The sequence below is a fragment of the Podarcis muralis genome, chromosome 2, assembly GCF_964188315.1.
Source record: "Podarcis muralis chromosome 2, rPodMur119.hap1.1, whole genome shotgun sequence".
NCBI classification, from domain to species: Eukaryota; Metazoa; Chordata; class Lepidosauria; order Squamata; family Lacertidae; genus Podarcis; species Podarcis muralis.
In genome coordinates this window covers 99,862,536-99,879,553 of record NC_135656.1, presented here as the reverse complement: position 1 = coordinate 99,879,553, position 17,018 = coordinate 99,862,536, and the positions used below count along the sequence as shown (strand labels likewise).

Below are 17,018 nucleotides of genomic sequence, written 5' to 3'. Positions count from 1 at the left end.
AGCAGTTAGCAGCCAGGCAGCAAACAAGTCACCTGGTGTCTTTCCTACTATAGTGGGATGTGTTGTATTTCCATTTAAATACATATAATCAGTGTCATCCAGTGACATAGTTTCTTGTTTTGATGTTTTTACATACAGAGGTACCTCGGGTTAAAGACACTTCAGGTTACAGATGTTTCAGGTTACAGACTCCGCTAACCCAAAAATAGTACCTTGGGTTAGGAACTTTGCTTCAGGATGAGAACAGAAATCGTGCGGCAGTGGCGCGGCGGCAGCGGAAGGCCCCATTAGCTAAAGTGGTACCTCAGGTTAAGAACAGTTTCAAGTTAAGAACGGACCTCCAGAACGAATTAGGTTCTTAACCCGAGATACCACTGTATTTAAACATATTAAAAGGCTTAGAAATGCTTTTCAAGAAACGAATACATTTTAGTACTTATTTCTAAATTTGCATCTATACACATAAATTCCCACATACAAATTTTACGCAAATCACTGACCTCTTTTTTTGATGATGCACCCTCCCCCTTTTGGCAATGCCTAACTGTCCGCCCTCTGCTGAGCATGTGTTTCATGCGCAGCTCTTAAACTGCCTATTGGTTGCATCATTGTCACTCTGTTTACATGCACAGTTGCCATTAGTGAATGTGCACACTTATACAGGGTGAGTCCTTTAAAAGAGGCCCCATGGGTACAGAGTACAAATGTTTCATGGGACCTCTTTTAAAAGACTATTTTAAAAGAGCGAAAACATGGCTGTAATACCAGCAAGCCGGTAGGCAACAAAAGAAGAGGGGCATTGGAAGTGGGCGGCAACAGGTAGAAGAAGCAAAGACCAGTGGGCAGAAAAACAGGGGTCCCCCACCCCTCACCCAGCCAACTCAGATCCTATTTTCTCTGAATCATAGCAGAAGTCCAATTGCAAATGGCAGTACCTATGAACATTCCTATTAATAGGCATGTGCACATAACATACACACGTTAACTGTGGTTGTATTCCAGCTAGTGACCTTGTGAAGTTTTGTGCGGTCCAAACTCTATGCACTGCAAACTTCTCTGTCCTTGGGATGGGAGAAACAAAAGGAATGGCTTTAGGCAGACTAAGAATTTTGTTCCTAAAGCACCGGCCCCTCTGTTTCACAAACACATCTGCGGTTGTTGAATTCTTACCCTTGCCGACTGACCCACTTTGCTCTTAAATGAATTTGTTATGTCGGCATGCCTAGCTGTTTATATAATGAGATGTGTGACTGTTTCGGCTGGGTGCGTGTGTGAAAGCCACTTGTGGCTCTGTCTCATGACCCCTCTGTGTGAGAGCGTAGAAAGAAACCCTGATTTAGGAGAGAAAGCAGCAACAGCAGATGCTTTAAAAGGCATCTGAGGCTGAGCTTGCCTCCTCTTTAAGCCTTCTAGTTAGATCTCCCTTAGGCCTCAGACAGGGCAGCCTTGATGGTCCCACCTATTTTCCTATGCTGAAAGAGCATTCATATTTCCTGCTGAAACAAAATAAATTGAGGGTGGGTTTTTACATGGTGCTTTGTATGTTTACAATGGGCTATTATTTTATTTCTTAAAGAAAGCATTGTGTTTGTCTGTTTTCTCAAAAACCTTGACATACAGGAACAAGAACACAGCTAAAGAAGGTCATCATTCTTGTGAAAAATTTGAAGGGTCTATAAACAGAACTATATGTTCTCTGCATGAGGCGCAAATTGAGAGGGCTGTCAGCAACCGTTCATCCGGATTATAATTGACGCCTAAAACAAAATAGGTTTGAGAGAAAACGATCAACACCCTAAGAGGGGCTGGCAACTGCAAGTATTCCTGGATGACACATTATCTGGAGCCACTTCAGTTGAGGTTCTGCTTCACGATTGACTCACCTGTATTGGGAGAAGTACAAGGGGAGTAAAACTCTGTTACTCTCACGTGATATTTCAGTGGCTTTTGATATCACTGACCATGGTACCCATGGTGAGGGGAGAGAGATCCTGTGTTGGTCAGCAGGTAATGGCTTTTCCCACCTGCCTTGCCCCACCTCCAGCCATAGGAGCCTTCACAGGGGAGCTGTTTCCAGAGGAAGAACTATGAGGAGAGAGACTCTTTTGGTCATCAGGCGGGGGTTGGTTCCACCTGTGCTGCCCACCTCCAGTTTTAAGGACCTTCAGGAGGGAGTTGCTGCCACAGGTATATTATGTGGATGTGTATTTTAATGAGCTGAACAGAGTGAAAGAGTATGAGTTATGGGGGTGTATGAACTTAACAGTTTACGAGTATGTTTCTGAGCACAATTCAAAGTGTTGGTGCTGACCTTTAAAGCCCTAAACAGTCTCGGTCCAGAATACCTGAAGAAGCGTCTCCACCCCCATCGTTTTGCCTGGACACTGAGGTCCAGCGCCGAGGGCCTTCTGGCAGTTCCCTCACTGCAAGAAGCCAAGTTACAGCGAACCAGGCAGAGGGCCTTCTCGGTAGTGGCACCCGCCCTGTGGAATGCCCTCCCACCAGATGTCAAAGAGAACAACAACTACCGGACTTTTAGAAGACATCTAAAGGCAGCCCTGTTTAGGGAAGCTTTTAATGTTTAATAGACTATTGTATTTAATACTTTGTTGGAAGCCGCCCAGGGTGGCTGGGGAGACCCAGCTAGATGGGCGGGGTATAATTAATAATAAATCATCATCATCATCTTTTGGTTGTTTATGCTGTTAATATTGTCTTATAGATTATAAATGCTATATTGATTTGTTGATCACGGAGTATGACTTTGCTTTAATTGTGATGTTTAGCTTATTTTTCCATTGTTGCTTTGTTAACAGTGTTTTATAGATTGTAATTGTTTCACGGATGATTAGTTAATTATTCTATATGATTTGTGCTGTATTTGTAATGTTCTATCATGTCATTGGTAGATATTGTTTGTAAGCTGCTTTGGGATTTGTTTGGATGAAAAGCAGCACAGAAATAAATCAAATCAAATCTTCCTAGATTACTTGTGTATGAGGGGTAGTGGGGTACTTTAGTACAGTGGCTCTGTTCGTGGTTCTCTTCCTACCTGTGCAGTTGAGCCCAGACAGTAGCATTCCACAAGATATTCCCGTGCTAGATTCCTCTGTGCCATTAGATAAAGGTGTTGTTTTTTAATGTGCATCTAGGTAGCTTGTGGAATTGGCTTCATTTGTTCTCATATCCAAGCATTTGTTGAATCCAAGCAAAACAGTACAAAAATGTGTTGTTGCACATGGGTGGTTGTTGGTTTTTTTAAATAAAAAAAACCTAAATAAACACACTCCCATGTTGTCGAAGTTATTCATCAATGTCTCAATTTCTGCTTCAAAATGGCATTTGGGGCTTAGCTGTGATTCTAACGTTGAAGAAATGAATGATTGGATAAGGAAGCGTGTTTGTCCAGTGAAGAATGGCTCTCTCCTGTTTTATAGTGTGTAATTGGTCGGAGCACCAAAAATGCACAAAAACTTTGAGGAAAGGTGTAGGAAAAGAAAAACCAGTACATCACTGCTCAGGGGGCTCACTATCTAAACCACTATTTACAATAAACAAAAGAGAAAATAGCATAGGTGATTGATCACAAACAGCCAGGCTGTCTAAACAGGATTTCCAGGAAAGTGACTGGCAGAAAAGGGATCACACAGGCAGATGTAATCAGTATAAACAACTGATTTTATCACTATAAACATCCCTCAAACAGAACCTCTGTACGTTTGTTGCTGTTTGAAAACCACATTAATCCATATTATAATTAAGGAACAAGAAGGTGTGCATATAATCCTTTGCCTCTGGCGCTGGAAACCAACCTTTCATTTGACTTTTAGCCCCAAACTATAAAGCAAAGGACAAGGTATCTGGTGGCTAAAAATGCTATGTTAGTGGAAGAAGTTTTTGAATGCTCATTAGCTCAGCCTTTGCCAAACTGGTGTCCTCCAGATGTTTTGGAATACAACTCCCATCAGGTTGGCAAAGGCTGAATTAACACTTTGATCCTGCATATAGATGAGAGATTTGGCAGCACAGACCCATGTATGACATTGAGAAGTAAATTCCACTGAAATCAATACTGCTTAATTCCACATAATGAGATACTTAAAGCTGCTTTAGTCCTCTTGGAATCCATGGGACCCGAGTAAGTCTTAAACTATAACATCCCATTTATTTCAATGTGATTTAAGCATGACAAACTTCCTAGCTTACCCCCAACCATTTGAGGACTGTTGCACTATTGCCAATAAAACTTGCACGTGCATAAGTGAGCGCTGAATCGAAGAAGTCATCTGTATCAATAACCCTTTTATCTAATGGCGCTGGGGAATCAAGGGTGGGAACACCTTGTGGAATGACCAGGCTTTCAGCTAAATGCCTTGCTGCAGGCGTGGATAATAATTGAAAATCTTTAAATTTTCAGTTAGATCTCCCCAGTACATTTCACTTATATCTGGTGTTTATTAAAATAACCTGTAGTGCCAATGTTATACAAGCAAATAGATCAAAGCCTATGCTCAGTACCTCTTAAAACTGAATCCATGACCCGGCATGAAAGATATTGAGGCCCAAACTCACTAAGGGTGAACAGATAAAATGTAAGAACTTGTGTTTTTGAGTATGGTAAACAATACCATAAGAAGATCTGAGTGTTGGAAATAGATATCATATCTTTTCGGAAATCTGTATCGTTCAATTTTCATCCTTGTCAAACTTTTTTTTAGGGGGGCATGTAATCCAAATTTATTTTTTTTAACCCACAGATTGTAAAAATAAATTTCATCTTACTTATTCTAACCTTGTGAAGTTGATTGCTTATGCGGGTATTTTTGGAAAAGTATCCTCTAGCATCTCCATGGGGAAACCTAAGTTATAACATTTTATCCTGGATTTTCTAGAAGACACGCAATGGTTCTGAAGAACTATTTCTGTATTAACTTCAATCACATTCAAAATTTTCAGGCTCCACAATTTGCTTGCAAATGTTTTAATTGCTGGGTCCATCAAATGGCCACCCTTGCCACATGAAAAGTTTAAAACTGCATGCAGTTTTAGGAATCCTTAATTTGAATGTAGTCTGTAATTTGAGGGGTGGGGAGGTCAGCTTTCCTACCCATTTGATGAATCGGCATAATAAGACTAAATTCCTGCTCCGGCCTGTTTACTTTGTGCCAAGCATGGATTTATGCCCTCTGCATGAGAAGCAGGCATTGAACAAAACCTGAAAATACAAAAACCTATTCTTAAATTCTTAAACCTATTCTTAAAAATTCACCTTGCCAACAAAGGTCCGCATAGTTAAAGCTATGGTCTTCCCAGTAGTGATGTATGAAAGTGAGAGCTGGACCATAAAGAAGGCTGATCGCTGAAGAATTGATGCTTTTGAATTATGGTGCTGGAGGAGACTCTTGAGAGTCCCATGGACTGCAAGAAGATCAAACCTATCCATTCTTAAGGAAATCAGCCCTGAGTGCTCACTGGAAGGACAGAACGTGAAGCTGAGGCTCCAATACTTTGGCCACCTCATGAGAAGAGAAGACTCCCTGGAAAAGACCCTGATGTTGGGAAAGATGGAGGGCACAAGGAGAAGGGGACAACAGAGGACGAGATGGTTGGACAGTGTTCCCAAAGCTACCAGAATGAGTTTGATCAAACTGCGGGAGGCAGTGGAAGACAGGAGTGCCTGGCGTGCTCTGGTCCATGGAGTCACGAAGAGTCGGACACAACTAAATGACTAACCAACAACAATTCAACTGTCCAATATTATGTCTGTCCATTTGTGAAGTGCTCCTCCGTGTAGGAAAACCCCTGCACACAAGACACTAGATATCAGGGAGAAGGGTTAACCTAAATTTCTAGGTTAGAATTTAACCAAATCCCATGACTTCTGTTGCAACAGGGATTCAATTGCTGAGAATGGCCCAGTCGCTAAGCAAATGAAGGCGGGGATATGCGCCATTAGCAGAGACTCTACACTAGGTGGCAGAAGGTTGGTAGGAGACCTTCCCCAGTTCTTTGTTTGTTGGAGAGTTGTGTTTAAGAGTGCTGATGCCAGTCATCTTAGACTAGCCTTCTCCAGCCTGCTGCTCTCCAGATATTCTGGATTACAACTCTGGTCAGCCCCAGCCAACGTGGCTGATGCTCAGGGATGATGGGAATTGTATCCCAAAACACCTGGAAGGAACGTGGCTGGTGTACACAATACTGAGATAGATGCACCAATGGTACTGGTTCCTGTGTGAGCTGGTTTCTACTGCCATTTAAATCAATCCAAGAGAAATACAGTACTGAATAAACTTGTATTTCTTCTTGGGACAGGCAAGGGAGAAAGCGTGGAAGCCAGATAACCAGGGTTCCTCCAGCTCAGACCATGAAGGTTCCACCACGTACACCCAGCGTACTGTGAATTCTCAAGAACCCTATGAAATTTAACAGCACAGCAACGAAGAGGTCTGTAGTGCTTGGCCATAAATTATGAACCAGATGTTCAGCTGGAATAAATCAATGCAGCTCCACCGAAGCATCAAACTAGGCTTATTTACATCAGCTGGAGATCTGGTTCTATTCATGCAGTTTCCTCTAGGAGGAAATCAAAATTCTGTCTTATCTCTTGCGTCTTTATAAGCTGTGAAATCCCTATCCCCGTCTATTTCTGCAGTCGAAATTAAACCAGTATTAAAAATGTGTCGCTCGTTGCCCATTAAGTTTCCCTTAGCTGGTGGCTGCGACGTTATGAGATATATATTCATGGACAATCTAACCGCTGTGTGGAAGAGTCAAGAAGAGACACGGATTCGGTGAATTTCACAGGGCGAATAAGACAGAGAAGTTGTGTGCAGTTGGAAAGGAAAAAAGATACAGAAAGGTCCACTGGAAAGGAGCCTGAAAATTGCTCAGCCTGAGCAAATTGAGTGGGTTGCAGAACACAGTTGCCCAGGCCTCTCCATCTGGACACTCAAGAGGCATTAGCAGAGTTGAAGGACACATTTACACCCAGTCAAAAATGATGGGGTGCCAAGCAGGGCTAACATGTCCTGGGTCTAGGGAAGAACAAATAGTTGGCTTCAGATCTCTAGCTCTGATTAAAGTTTGCAAGAGTGCTAGCTATCAGACTACCTCACAGAACTACTTCCAATGTAATATCACGGCGGAATGAAAACCTAATGTAACCTGGCATCTGTTATTTATTTATTAAATGTATATCCCTCCCAAAGGAGGGATATACCGTATTTTTCGCTCTATAGGGCGCACTTTTTCGCCTCCAAAAATTAAGGGGAAATGTGTCTGCGTCCTATAGAGCGAATGCAGGCTGCGCAGCTAAGCCCAAAGCCAGAACAGGGAGACAGAGAACTGCGGAGCACTCCGTCTCGCTCTTCTAGCTTGGGGTTAGCTGCGCAAAGCCTCTGCAGGGCAGCGGGCTGCCTTCACCCCGCTACCCTGCAGAGGCTAGAAAGGCTGTTCCCGAAGCCAGAACAGTGAGATAGAGTGCTCCATCTCGCTGTTCTAGCTTGGGGATGGCTGCAAAGCCTCCGCAGGGCAGCGGGAGAACTTCACTGAAGCCTGGAGAGCGAGAGGGGTCAGTGCACACCAACCCCTCTTGCTCTCCAGGCTTCCAAGGCTGCCTGAAGCCTCCAGAGCGCAGCAGGAACTGCGCTCCGGAGGCTTTGGGTGAATGCACCTTGAACCCACCTTGTTTTAGAGGGGGAGAACAAGAAAAAAATTTTTTTCCCTGTTTTCCCCCTCCTATGGTCCGGTGCATCCTATAGAGCGAAAAATACTGTACATCACCACATCCACATCCCCATGACAAAGTGATGATCCAGTGAGTGAGCCCAAAGCAGCCCAAGACAGTAAAATGAATTGGATGGTTTCAAAGGTGGATTAGGCAACTTCAGGGGGGATAAGGCCACTGATAGCTACTAAGCCATGGTGGTGGCTATGTTTGCCTTGGTTTGGTGGCCAATAATGTTTCTGAATACTGGTTGCTGGAAACTGCAGGAGGGGAGAGTGCTCTTGCACTCAGGTGTTGCTTGTGGGTTTCCTATAGGCATCCAGGTGGCACGTGTGAGAACATGCTGGATTATGTGGCCCATTGCCCTAATCCAGGAGGGCTCTATCCTAAGGACAGTTCTAATACGTTTGCAGAATGGGAAAGATCTCAACTTAAAAGGCTTGTTGAAAGAGAAAGGCCTTTGGCAGATTCTGGAAAGATGTCAGAGACAGCACCTGTCTAATATTCAAGGGGAATGAATTCCAACATGTAGGTGCCACAATACAAAAGGCCCAGTTCCTACATTGTGTGCAGCAGTCCTCCTCACAAGATGGCATCTACAGGAGGCCCTCACCTGCAGAGCACATAAGGGGTGAGGTGATATTTCAGGTACAGTGGTACCTAGGTTTTTGAACACAATCCATTCTGGAAGAACGTTCAAGTTCTGAAACGTTCGAAAACCAAGGCCCGGTTTCCCAAACTGGTTGCACGAGTGCTCCTGAGATGAGATAAGCACAGACTGATTGCACGCAGGCACCAAATATGCCCAAATATCACCTCTGTGTTGTGCGGGTGTTCAGGACTCAACAGCCGACAGCTCAGCCTCAGGATCCTGCACTCAACAGAAGCCACGTGGCATGTTCGACTTCCGAGGCATGTTCGAAAACCGAAGCATTTACTTCCGGGTTTACGGTGTTCATAAACAGAAATGTTTGTCAACAGACGTTCAAAAACCGAGGTACCACTGTATTCTGGTCTCAATTTGTATGGCTTTATGCAACAAAACCAGCACCTTGAACTTAGTTCCATAGCTAATTGGCAGCCAGTGCAATTCTTCCCACAATGGGGCAACATGTTGGCAGTCAAGCCACTGCAATCCAGGGCAGCTTCCAGGGCAGCCTCAAGGGCAGCCCCACATACAGCACATTGTAGTAACCCAGGCTGGAGATTATCAGGACATAGACAACAGTGGTCAGGCTATCCCAGTAGAGAAACGGTTACCTGGGCCTCTAGAGACAAAGATGGATCCAGGAGCATCCCTAGACTATGAATCTGCTCTTCCAGGGGAAGTATGACTCCATCCAAAACAGGCCAATTATCTGGACTCCAGAACCACCCACAAACAGTGCCTCCATTTTGCCACGATTGAGTGTCTGTTTATTGGCCCTCATCCAGCCTACAACCAAGTCCAGGCACCAGTCCAGCTAGCAAATGGAGAGGGAAATACTTCTTGCTTGTTGGCATCCGTCTGTCTTAGGAGACTGTGGAAGACTACTAAAGGTAAAGGTAAAGGGACCCCGACTGTTAAGTCCAGTCACGGACGACACTGGGGTTGCGTACAGTTCCAGGTCATGTGGCCAGCATGACTAAGCAGCTTCTGGCGAACCAGAGAAGCGCACAGAAATGCCGTTTACCTTCCTGTCGAAGCGGTACCTACTTATCTACTTGCAGTTTGACGTGCTTTTGAACTGCTAGGTTGGCAGGAGCAGGGACTGAGCAATGGGAGCTCACCCCGTCGCAGGGATTTGAACCGCTGACCTTCTGATCAGCAAGCTCTAGGCTCTGTGGTTTAGACCACAGCGCCATCCACGTCCCTAGGACTACTACCACTACTTATTACTAGAATATATATCCCACCGTTCCTCCTAAAGGAGCCCAAATGGTCTTCCTACATGTTGTTCTGCAAAAACCCTATAGCTTCAGGTTTTGAGACACTTTGGTCCTAAGTGGCATGCCTTTGTAACACTTGCAAGAGCCTCTCCAGACCTTGCAGAAGGTGGAAGCAGTGCCCTACGCTACCCAACTCCTCATCTAGACCATTAAATCCTGTTCATATGTAGGAATCTAGTGCCTGCACACCAGGAATGAAAGATCACCTGTTGCTAAGCACCTACAGGCAGAGAGTATGTTGCTAAGCAGCTATAATGCAGCTTCATTTGCTGTTCTCATGCCTTCAATTCACAGACTACGCCAAAGTCCTGGGCCTTCAAATTACTAAGACACAACAAGGACAGAAGCACTGCCAGCCCATTTGCTGCTGCGTTCTTCTTCCATTTCCCCCCTTTTAAAGGCTCTAATGTCAAGACACTCGCACTGAGGATTTCACTAAAGGAGAGTTAAAAGCGTTTGAAGGCTCGGGATGGAGGCGGACACCTTCTGAGAAGGCAATACTTGAGGGAAAGCAACAAGGATGTGCACTCTTCTAAATTGCAGCCCCTCTAAATTGTAGCCCCCTTTCCCCAGTCATTCAGCAGGCACAGAGAAAAACATATATAATTTGTTAAGATTGGCAGAGGTCCTCACTACCTTTGAATTTATAAGATCCAGCTTAGGATAACTGTAACGTTAAGGAGCCAAGATCTTCACAGCACAACACTATAGAGTTTGCAGGAAAAGCGGGGGAAGAGAGGGAAAGAAAAAGAAAAGCTTGAACTTTTCCAATCAGATAATATTTACAACCTACAGGAAAGGGAGCGCCAAAACATTTCAGGGACTGCAGGACAGTTTTTTGAACCAAGCCAAGAGGAAAGCATCAGATTCAAGTTCAAAGAACACATTATAGCAATGAGAAGGAAGGCTTTCGGCCTCCTCTGGATGATTTGAAAACGATTACCATAGCAATTATCCGAGCTAGCCACATTTGCAACGTCCTTGGCAAATTAAGCTCCGGGTCTCAAGTGTAAAATGATCATGGGAAAGGCTGAATGAATCAAGCAAAGTGTAAGTAATAGAAACATGTAAATGTTTTACACTGGCAGCGTGCCTTGGTGCATCCGTCTTATTAATGTCCCTGACTGGCAAAAGAAAAGGCTCACTTTAGGCACTGGAACACTTTTTCCAGCAAATCTGAAACAGCACAAGAAGAAGTAGTTTGATTTTTCAGGGGTACAGGAGACATGCTCTCTCAAATCGCAAGAGCACAAGACACTTCCTTTCCCTTCAAATGCCATGCGCTGTAGAATTAATCATCTTCTGACAAGGTTATACCATTGCTATTATCCTCCTGGTGCACATGGTTGCATGTGTGCCCTGCACTACCACAACGAAAGACCTGCTCAGCTTCTTAACAGCATCCTACTGCAAGAGAGTAATGGTAGCCTTTTCGCAATCCTGCCTGAGGAGCTGGCGTAATGAACCATACGCTAGCAATCAGGGCTGACCCTGACCTTGACCCTCTTTGGAGTGTCAATGTGGAGTGCTTAATTTGAGCCGGGGGTCATCTGTCACCAATTACATAGCCTTTGTCCATTTCCCCAGGTCAGGCAGGCTGCAGCTTGAAGGAGAGCTGCTGATTCAGGAATGAAGCAGCTCAGACTGGGGGCCTGTATAGGAGGAGCAGCAGCTGGAGGCTCTAGGTTAGGTTCTGGTCCACAAAGGTGTTTCCATGCACTTCCCCTTCCTCCCAAGTAGCCTCACTCACAGTTAGCCAGGCACTTTGGCAGAGGCTCTGAAGTTGCTTCCTAGCTTACTATCTCCAAGGGGCTAAACAGTGGGCATATATGCTTCCTTGTTCAATTGGCTAAGTGGGTGTGACCAGTGGCGTAGGGTGGGGGGTGCAGGGGGGGCCGGCCGCACCGGGCGCAACATCTGGGGTTAGGGCAAATCCACGGGTTAGGGGGCGCAAATCCACGGGTTAGGGGGCGCAAATTACTTGCCTTGCCCCAGGTGCTGACAACCCACGCTACGCCGCTGGGTGTGACTGGTCCAAGGAAACCCAGTGGCTGAAAGGATATTTGAATCTGGATCTTTTCAGCCTAAGCCCAGCGTTCTAGCCCCTGCCCCTGGGGGAGCCAATATGTTGCCCTCCAGATCTTGTTGGTTTACAGTTCCCGCAATCCCTTCCTGGAGCTGATGAGAGCTGCAGTCTGTAAAATGTGGAGGACGCCATGTTATCTACTCCTGCGCTATCCTATACTGGCTCAGCATTTGCTTTCTTCTTAGCTCCGCTGCTAGTGACTTTATCTGGAGTGCTGTTTTATGGATATATTTTGCATGGTCTTAAATGTCAGCCTCCTTCAGAGTCCCTTAGGTTGAACGGGCTGCCTGTGAATTCTAAAAATTGTATTAATCAATCCAAACCTTCTCCTTCACTCCTCCATCTTAGGTCACCACAGGTGGTTCAGGAGGCCGTTCAGTCATAACTGTGCTGTTTCCTGGAACAAGCCTGGTTCAGCTGCAACCAATCGAGTATAACCAACAAGCTCATCTAGGAAGCTCTGTCAAAATGACTACCATGTGCTCAACACACTAAGCCAAAGTCCAGGTCAGCTTCACCTGCACTACAGCTGTTTTAAGTGCCTCGATGACTAGCAAAACTGTCATTGTTTTATAACTCTATAAAAAATAGTGTTCGTATGACCAAGGACCTCCCATAGATGAAAGAGTATCTTCGTACACACAGCTGTAACCACCAGCACTAAGGAATATAATATAATAATAATAATTTATTATTTATACCTCGCCCATCTGGCTGAGTTTCCCCAGCCACTCTGGGCGGCTCCCAATCGAGTGTTAAAAACAATACAGCATTAAATATTAAAAGCTTCCCTAAACAGGGCTGCCTTCAGATGTCTTTTAAAGATAGGATAGCTGCTTATTTCCTTCACATCTGAAGGGAGGGTGTTCCACAGGGCGGGCGCCACTACCGAGAAGGCCTTCTGTCTGGTTCCCTGTAACCTCACTTCTCGCAATGAGGGAACCGCCAGAAGGCCCTCAGCGCTGGATCTGAGTGTCCGGGCTGAATGATGGGAGTGAAGACGCGCCTTCAGGTATACAGGACCAAGGCCGTTTAGGGCTTTAAAGGTCAGCACCAACACTTTGAATTGTGCTCGGAAACGTACTGGGAGCCAATGCAGACCTCTCAGGACCGGTGTTATGTGGTCCTGGCGGCCACTCCCAGTCACCAGTCTAGCTGCCGCATTCTGAATTAATTGCAGTTTCCGGGTCACCTTCAAAGGTAGCCCCACGTAGAGCGCATTGCAGTAGTCCAAGTGGGAGATAACTAGAGCATGCACCACTCTGGGAAGGAAATGGCCCCACAGCAAGAAGTGAATCATCAACAAATCACAATCTTTTGCAGCATTATTTAGAGGAAGGGTGATGCCATTGTGGGAGACGGCACCAGTGTTTTGGCTATGTATATGAGGAATATCTCCTGCCAACCTAGCAGTTCGAAAGCACATCAAAGTGCAAGTAGATAAATAGATACCACTCCAGCGGGAAGGTAAACAGTGTTTCCGTGCACTGCTCTGGTTTGCCAGAAGCGGCTTAGTCATGCTGGCCACATGACCCAGAAGCTGTCCCAAACACCAGCTCCCTCGGCCTATAGAGCGAGATGAGTGTGCAACCCCAGAGTCATCCGCGACTGGACTAAACGGTCAGGGGTCCCTTTACCTTTTTATGAGGAATATATTCTTGCCTGCCCAGAGCATTTGCAAGATGGTTGCAATGAAGGGATTTCAAGGGCTTCCTCTGACAGCCCCCTCCACCTCGTTTCTTTTTAGATAGTCACAGGTAAAACCATTATGACTGGCAGGCCCTTATCGCTTGCACGCACCATGCACTTTAAGCCCCAAGCAGCAATGAAGCGTACCTGTTCCGGCTTCAGCCCTGGAGGAACCCAAGCATATTCTTCCAAGGCACAACCTGAGTCATCATCCGAAGTCGAATTCCGCTGGAAGTCAAACATCAGCTTGGTCACGGTCTTCTCCATTTCCAAAGGCATCACTGTTTCAAAGTGCTCTGCCTGGGGACACTTGCAGTGCCGGCAAATCTTCCTGGAAGGGAAGGGGAGGAAAAAGCAAAGAGACGAAAGGTCAGCCTCTGCTGTAAGGATTTATGCCCATCAACAGAAGTTGGATAACCCTGGTGCAAGCTCATTTTGCCTAGCGTAGGCCATGGATTCTATGAGATGTAGTCTTAATTACTCCTAGCCAGGTTTTTTGTTCTCCCTACCCCCCGCCGCCCCCGGGGCCTGGATAAAGCAGCTGTCTATAATAATATAGCTGTCTATAATAAGCTTGAACAAGATGAGTGAAGGATGCTCTCCAAATGTTAACAGCAACCTGTCCTTGACAAAATGCCAATGTACCCCAAAGCAGTTTTAAATCCCTACGTCATTCCTTCGTTTTGGGGTGTGGGTGGGAAAACAATGAACACTGGACCACCCACGCTGAGCCAGCCTTGGGGGATTTAAGGGTCAAACACATTTGACAGATGATCTGGGATACACCTCTTCACTTTCCTCTCCTTTGACAGCGCCCATAAATACGCGCACAGCGCCAGATCATCAGCATGTCCAAATCCGCAAGCCAAGGAACTAACACATACAGTATGCTAAACGTCAGTGTAAACAGAAAAGCTTAGCATGGCAAATTCCATTACAATGACAGGAGATCATAAATATGGTGGTGTCAAATGAGGGGGGGGGGTGGAGCGATGGAAGTCACACGCTGGCAACTACTGCCTTGATATAAGATCGCCATGAAGTCTGCTTTGCAAGGAGACGGGCCATAGCTCGGAGTCAGCAAATACTCTCGGCGTATGGGAGGCTGTGAATCTCCATCACCAGCTAAGGTGCTTCAAGCAGAAGAAAAACATTTCCCTGGGATAACAAGGATTTCCTTTCAGCGCTTGTCTGCATGGCTCATTGAGCTGACTATGTCTGTCACACTTCTGCTGTTTCACCAACACGCAAACATATGTACATCCTTCCAGAAGCCCATTTGGCTGACAGATATGGCTACTCACAAGAACCAAGGAAGCTGCCTTATGCTGAGACAAACCATCGGTCCATGTAACTCAGTATTGTCTACTCTGACTGGCAGTCTCTCTCCTGGGTTTCAGATAAATACAAGGCTGTGTTACTTGGCAACAAAGGAAATGCAGTCGGCATCTACTCAGAACCACTTCAGTCTGCTTGCGGCTTCATACGCTAACACATTTGAGCCTGTGTACTGTCAATAAATGCTAGGGCCAATCTCTGACGCAAACAAAGCTTTGGGACTGGGCAAAGTTGAGGTTGCTACATTGCAGAGGGTTGGACTAGATGACCCTTGGGACCCTTCCAAATCTACGATTCTATGAAAGGGACCCAGCAGAATGATAGACCGTTGGAAGGTCAATGTGCACCTCTTTAAATTCTTGCAGTTAATTCCCCTTAGAATATTCTGGAGGAGAATCTCACACCTTCTTCTGTAATGCTTTGCAGACCTGTTCTGTAAAGGCACAACAGAATAGGACAAAAAACTAAGGCTGCCAATCATGCAATAAAAGAAGTCAAATTTCGTATATTTGTTAAATTTGCAGATGAGTATAACAATAGTTTTTGTCCATGGAGTTTTCTTGGCAGGGATACTGGAGTGGCTTGCCGGTTCCTGCTCCAGGTGGATCACGTTTAGTCAAAACTCTCCACTATGACCTGTCCATCTTGGGTGGCCCTGCACGGCATAACTCATAGCTTCTCTGAGTTATTCAAGCCCCAGGAAGAGTCAGACACGACTAAACAACAAAAAACAATGGTTCTGAAATTTTTTAAAAAGAAAACTCTTATCACTTTAGATCAAGGTGGGAAACCTACATGTTGTCCCATCTCTGCCTTAGATTATAAAGGAGCATTCTCAACTTAATGTGAAAGAAAAGTGCCTGTAATGAAAACAATTTTTAAAAAGATGAAGTTAATTGGGGTACAATTATAGTCAGTTTTTAATCTATAGCAGGGCATGTATCCCCCGAAGTAAGCCCTACAGAGTTTAGCGGAGATTACTCCCAGGGAAGTGTGTATAAGATTGCGATGTTAATCTCATTGATCACCCAATTAAACATATAGCCCTAGAAACTACTGTTCCACAGCCACATCCACATCAGAGCAACAGAGCATATTTTTGCATGAGAGTGTTTCTGAGCATGTGTAGACTTCCCTTGACCACTGAGCTCCCGGGGAGCCTTTGTACATTTAGGATTGGAATGGAGTGGGGGCTTCTAAGGCACCAGGAGAGCACCGCCCCCCTCCAGAAAGCTGCATACCTTCTGCTTCTCCTGTGAACCCGCCCAGCAAACTTTCTTAATTCATTTTACCCGTCGCTTCGCATGGCCCCAGAATAAACTAACCCCCGATGCACATGAACCTAAACTTCCCTGCAGCCCACGGAGCGCAAATATGCACCAAGCCAAAAGGCTCTGCTAAGCCAAACCAGGGAGAGTTGCCAAGTTTTTCCATTTCCTGCTTTTCATCAGATTTGAAATACGCACAGATGCAAATACAAGCTGGGTGTCTGGTTTGCATCTAGCTAGTCAAAGCGCCTCGGCGCAGCCTCTGGCTGTTACCCTCAAAAAACAATCAGAGCACAATTTCATATGAATACTTTAATTAATCAGCTACTGTATGAAGGCCCTATACTTTTCACTACAGCAATGGATTCAGCAGCCATCTCCATCTCTGTTTATGATATATAATGTTGAGCAACTTAACATGCAGGGCAATTTATTAAGCTCCGCATGCATTCATCATCCTTCAAGCCAGCACCGGCTCTGGAGCAGCCCCATCATATCCAGTGCCAACTATTCAAGAAAGTTGGTGGTTAGAGGATCAGAGGCTTAGTGTTTGAAAAATGGGTATTCTCATGGAACTTAGTGCTATTTCACTAACCGTCATTCCCAGGATTATTAATCACATGGATCCCTGCAGAATATGTCAGCGAGCAGCAGAAATATTTAAAGCTTAGGGAAGTCATAAAATAAACTGCGGTACCAGGAGGCAAAGTGGAAAAGAAAACAAACAGCAAATTTCTCTTTTCCCAGAGAAAAGCCAAGCTGGATAGGGATGCAAGGTAAGTGGATGTATTGTGTTCAGAAAATGCCACCCACATCATCAGAACCAGGAAATATTGCAGTGATCTCTGGGCCTTTTCTTAGATTACAGTAGTTGCAAGTGGGGAGACCGCTGTCCCACTCAGGTCCTGCTGGGGGGCTTCCCATAGACATCTGGTTGGCCGCTGTGACAACAGGACGATGGCCCATTGGCCCCATCCAACAG

At 45.3% G+C, this 17,018-nt stretch overlaps 1 protein-coding gene across 2 annotated transcripts in view; it reads right to left on the bottom strand.

Annotated features, from left to right (window-relative positions):
- PRICKLE2 (prickle planar cell polarity protein 2) overlaps positions 1-17,018 on the bottom strand; it is a 255,852-nt gene that overhangs the window by 68,657 nt on the left and 170,177 nt on the right. For both annotated transcript variants that reach the window (XM_028719492.2, XM_028719493.2), the window contains one exon: positions 13,578-13,761. In XM_028719492.2, the coding sequence (XP_028575325.2) occupies positions 13,578-13,761 (184 nt within the window). The remainder of the gene's footprint in view (positions 1-13,577; positions 13,762-17,018) is intronic.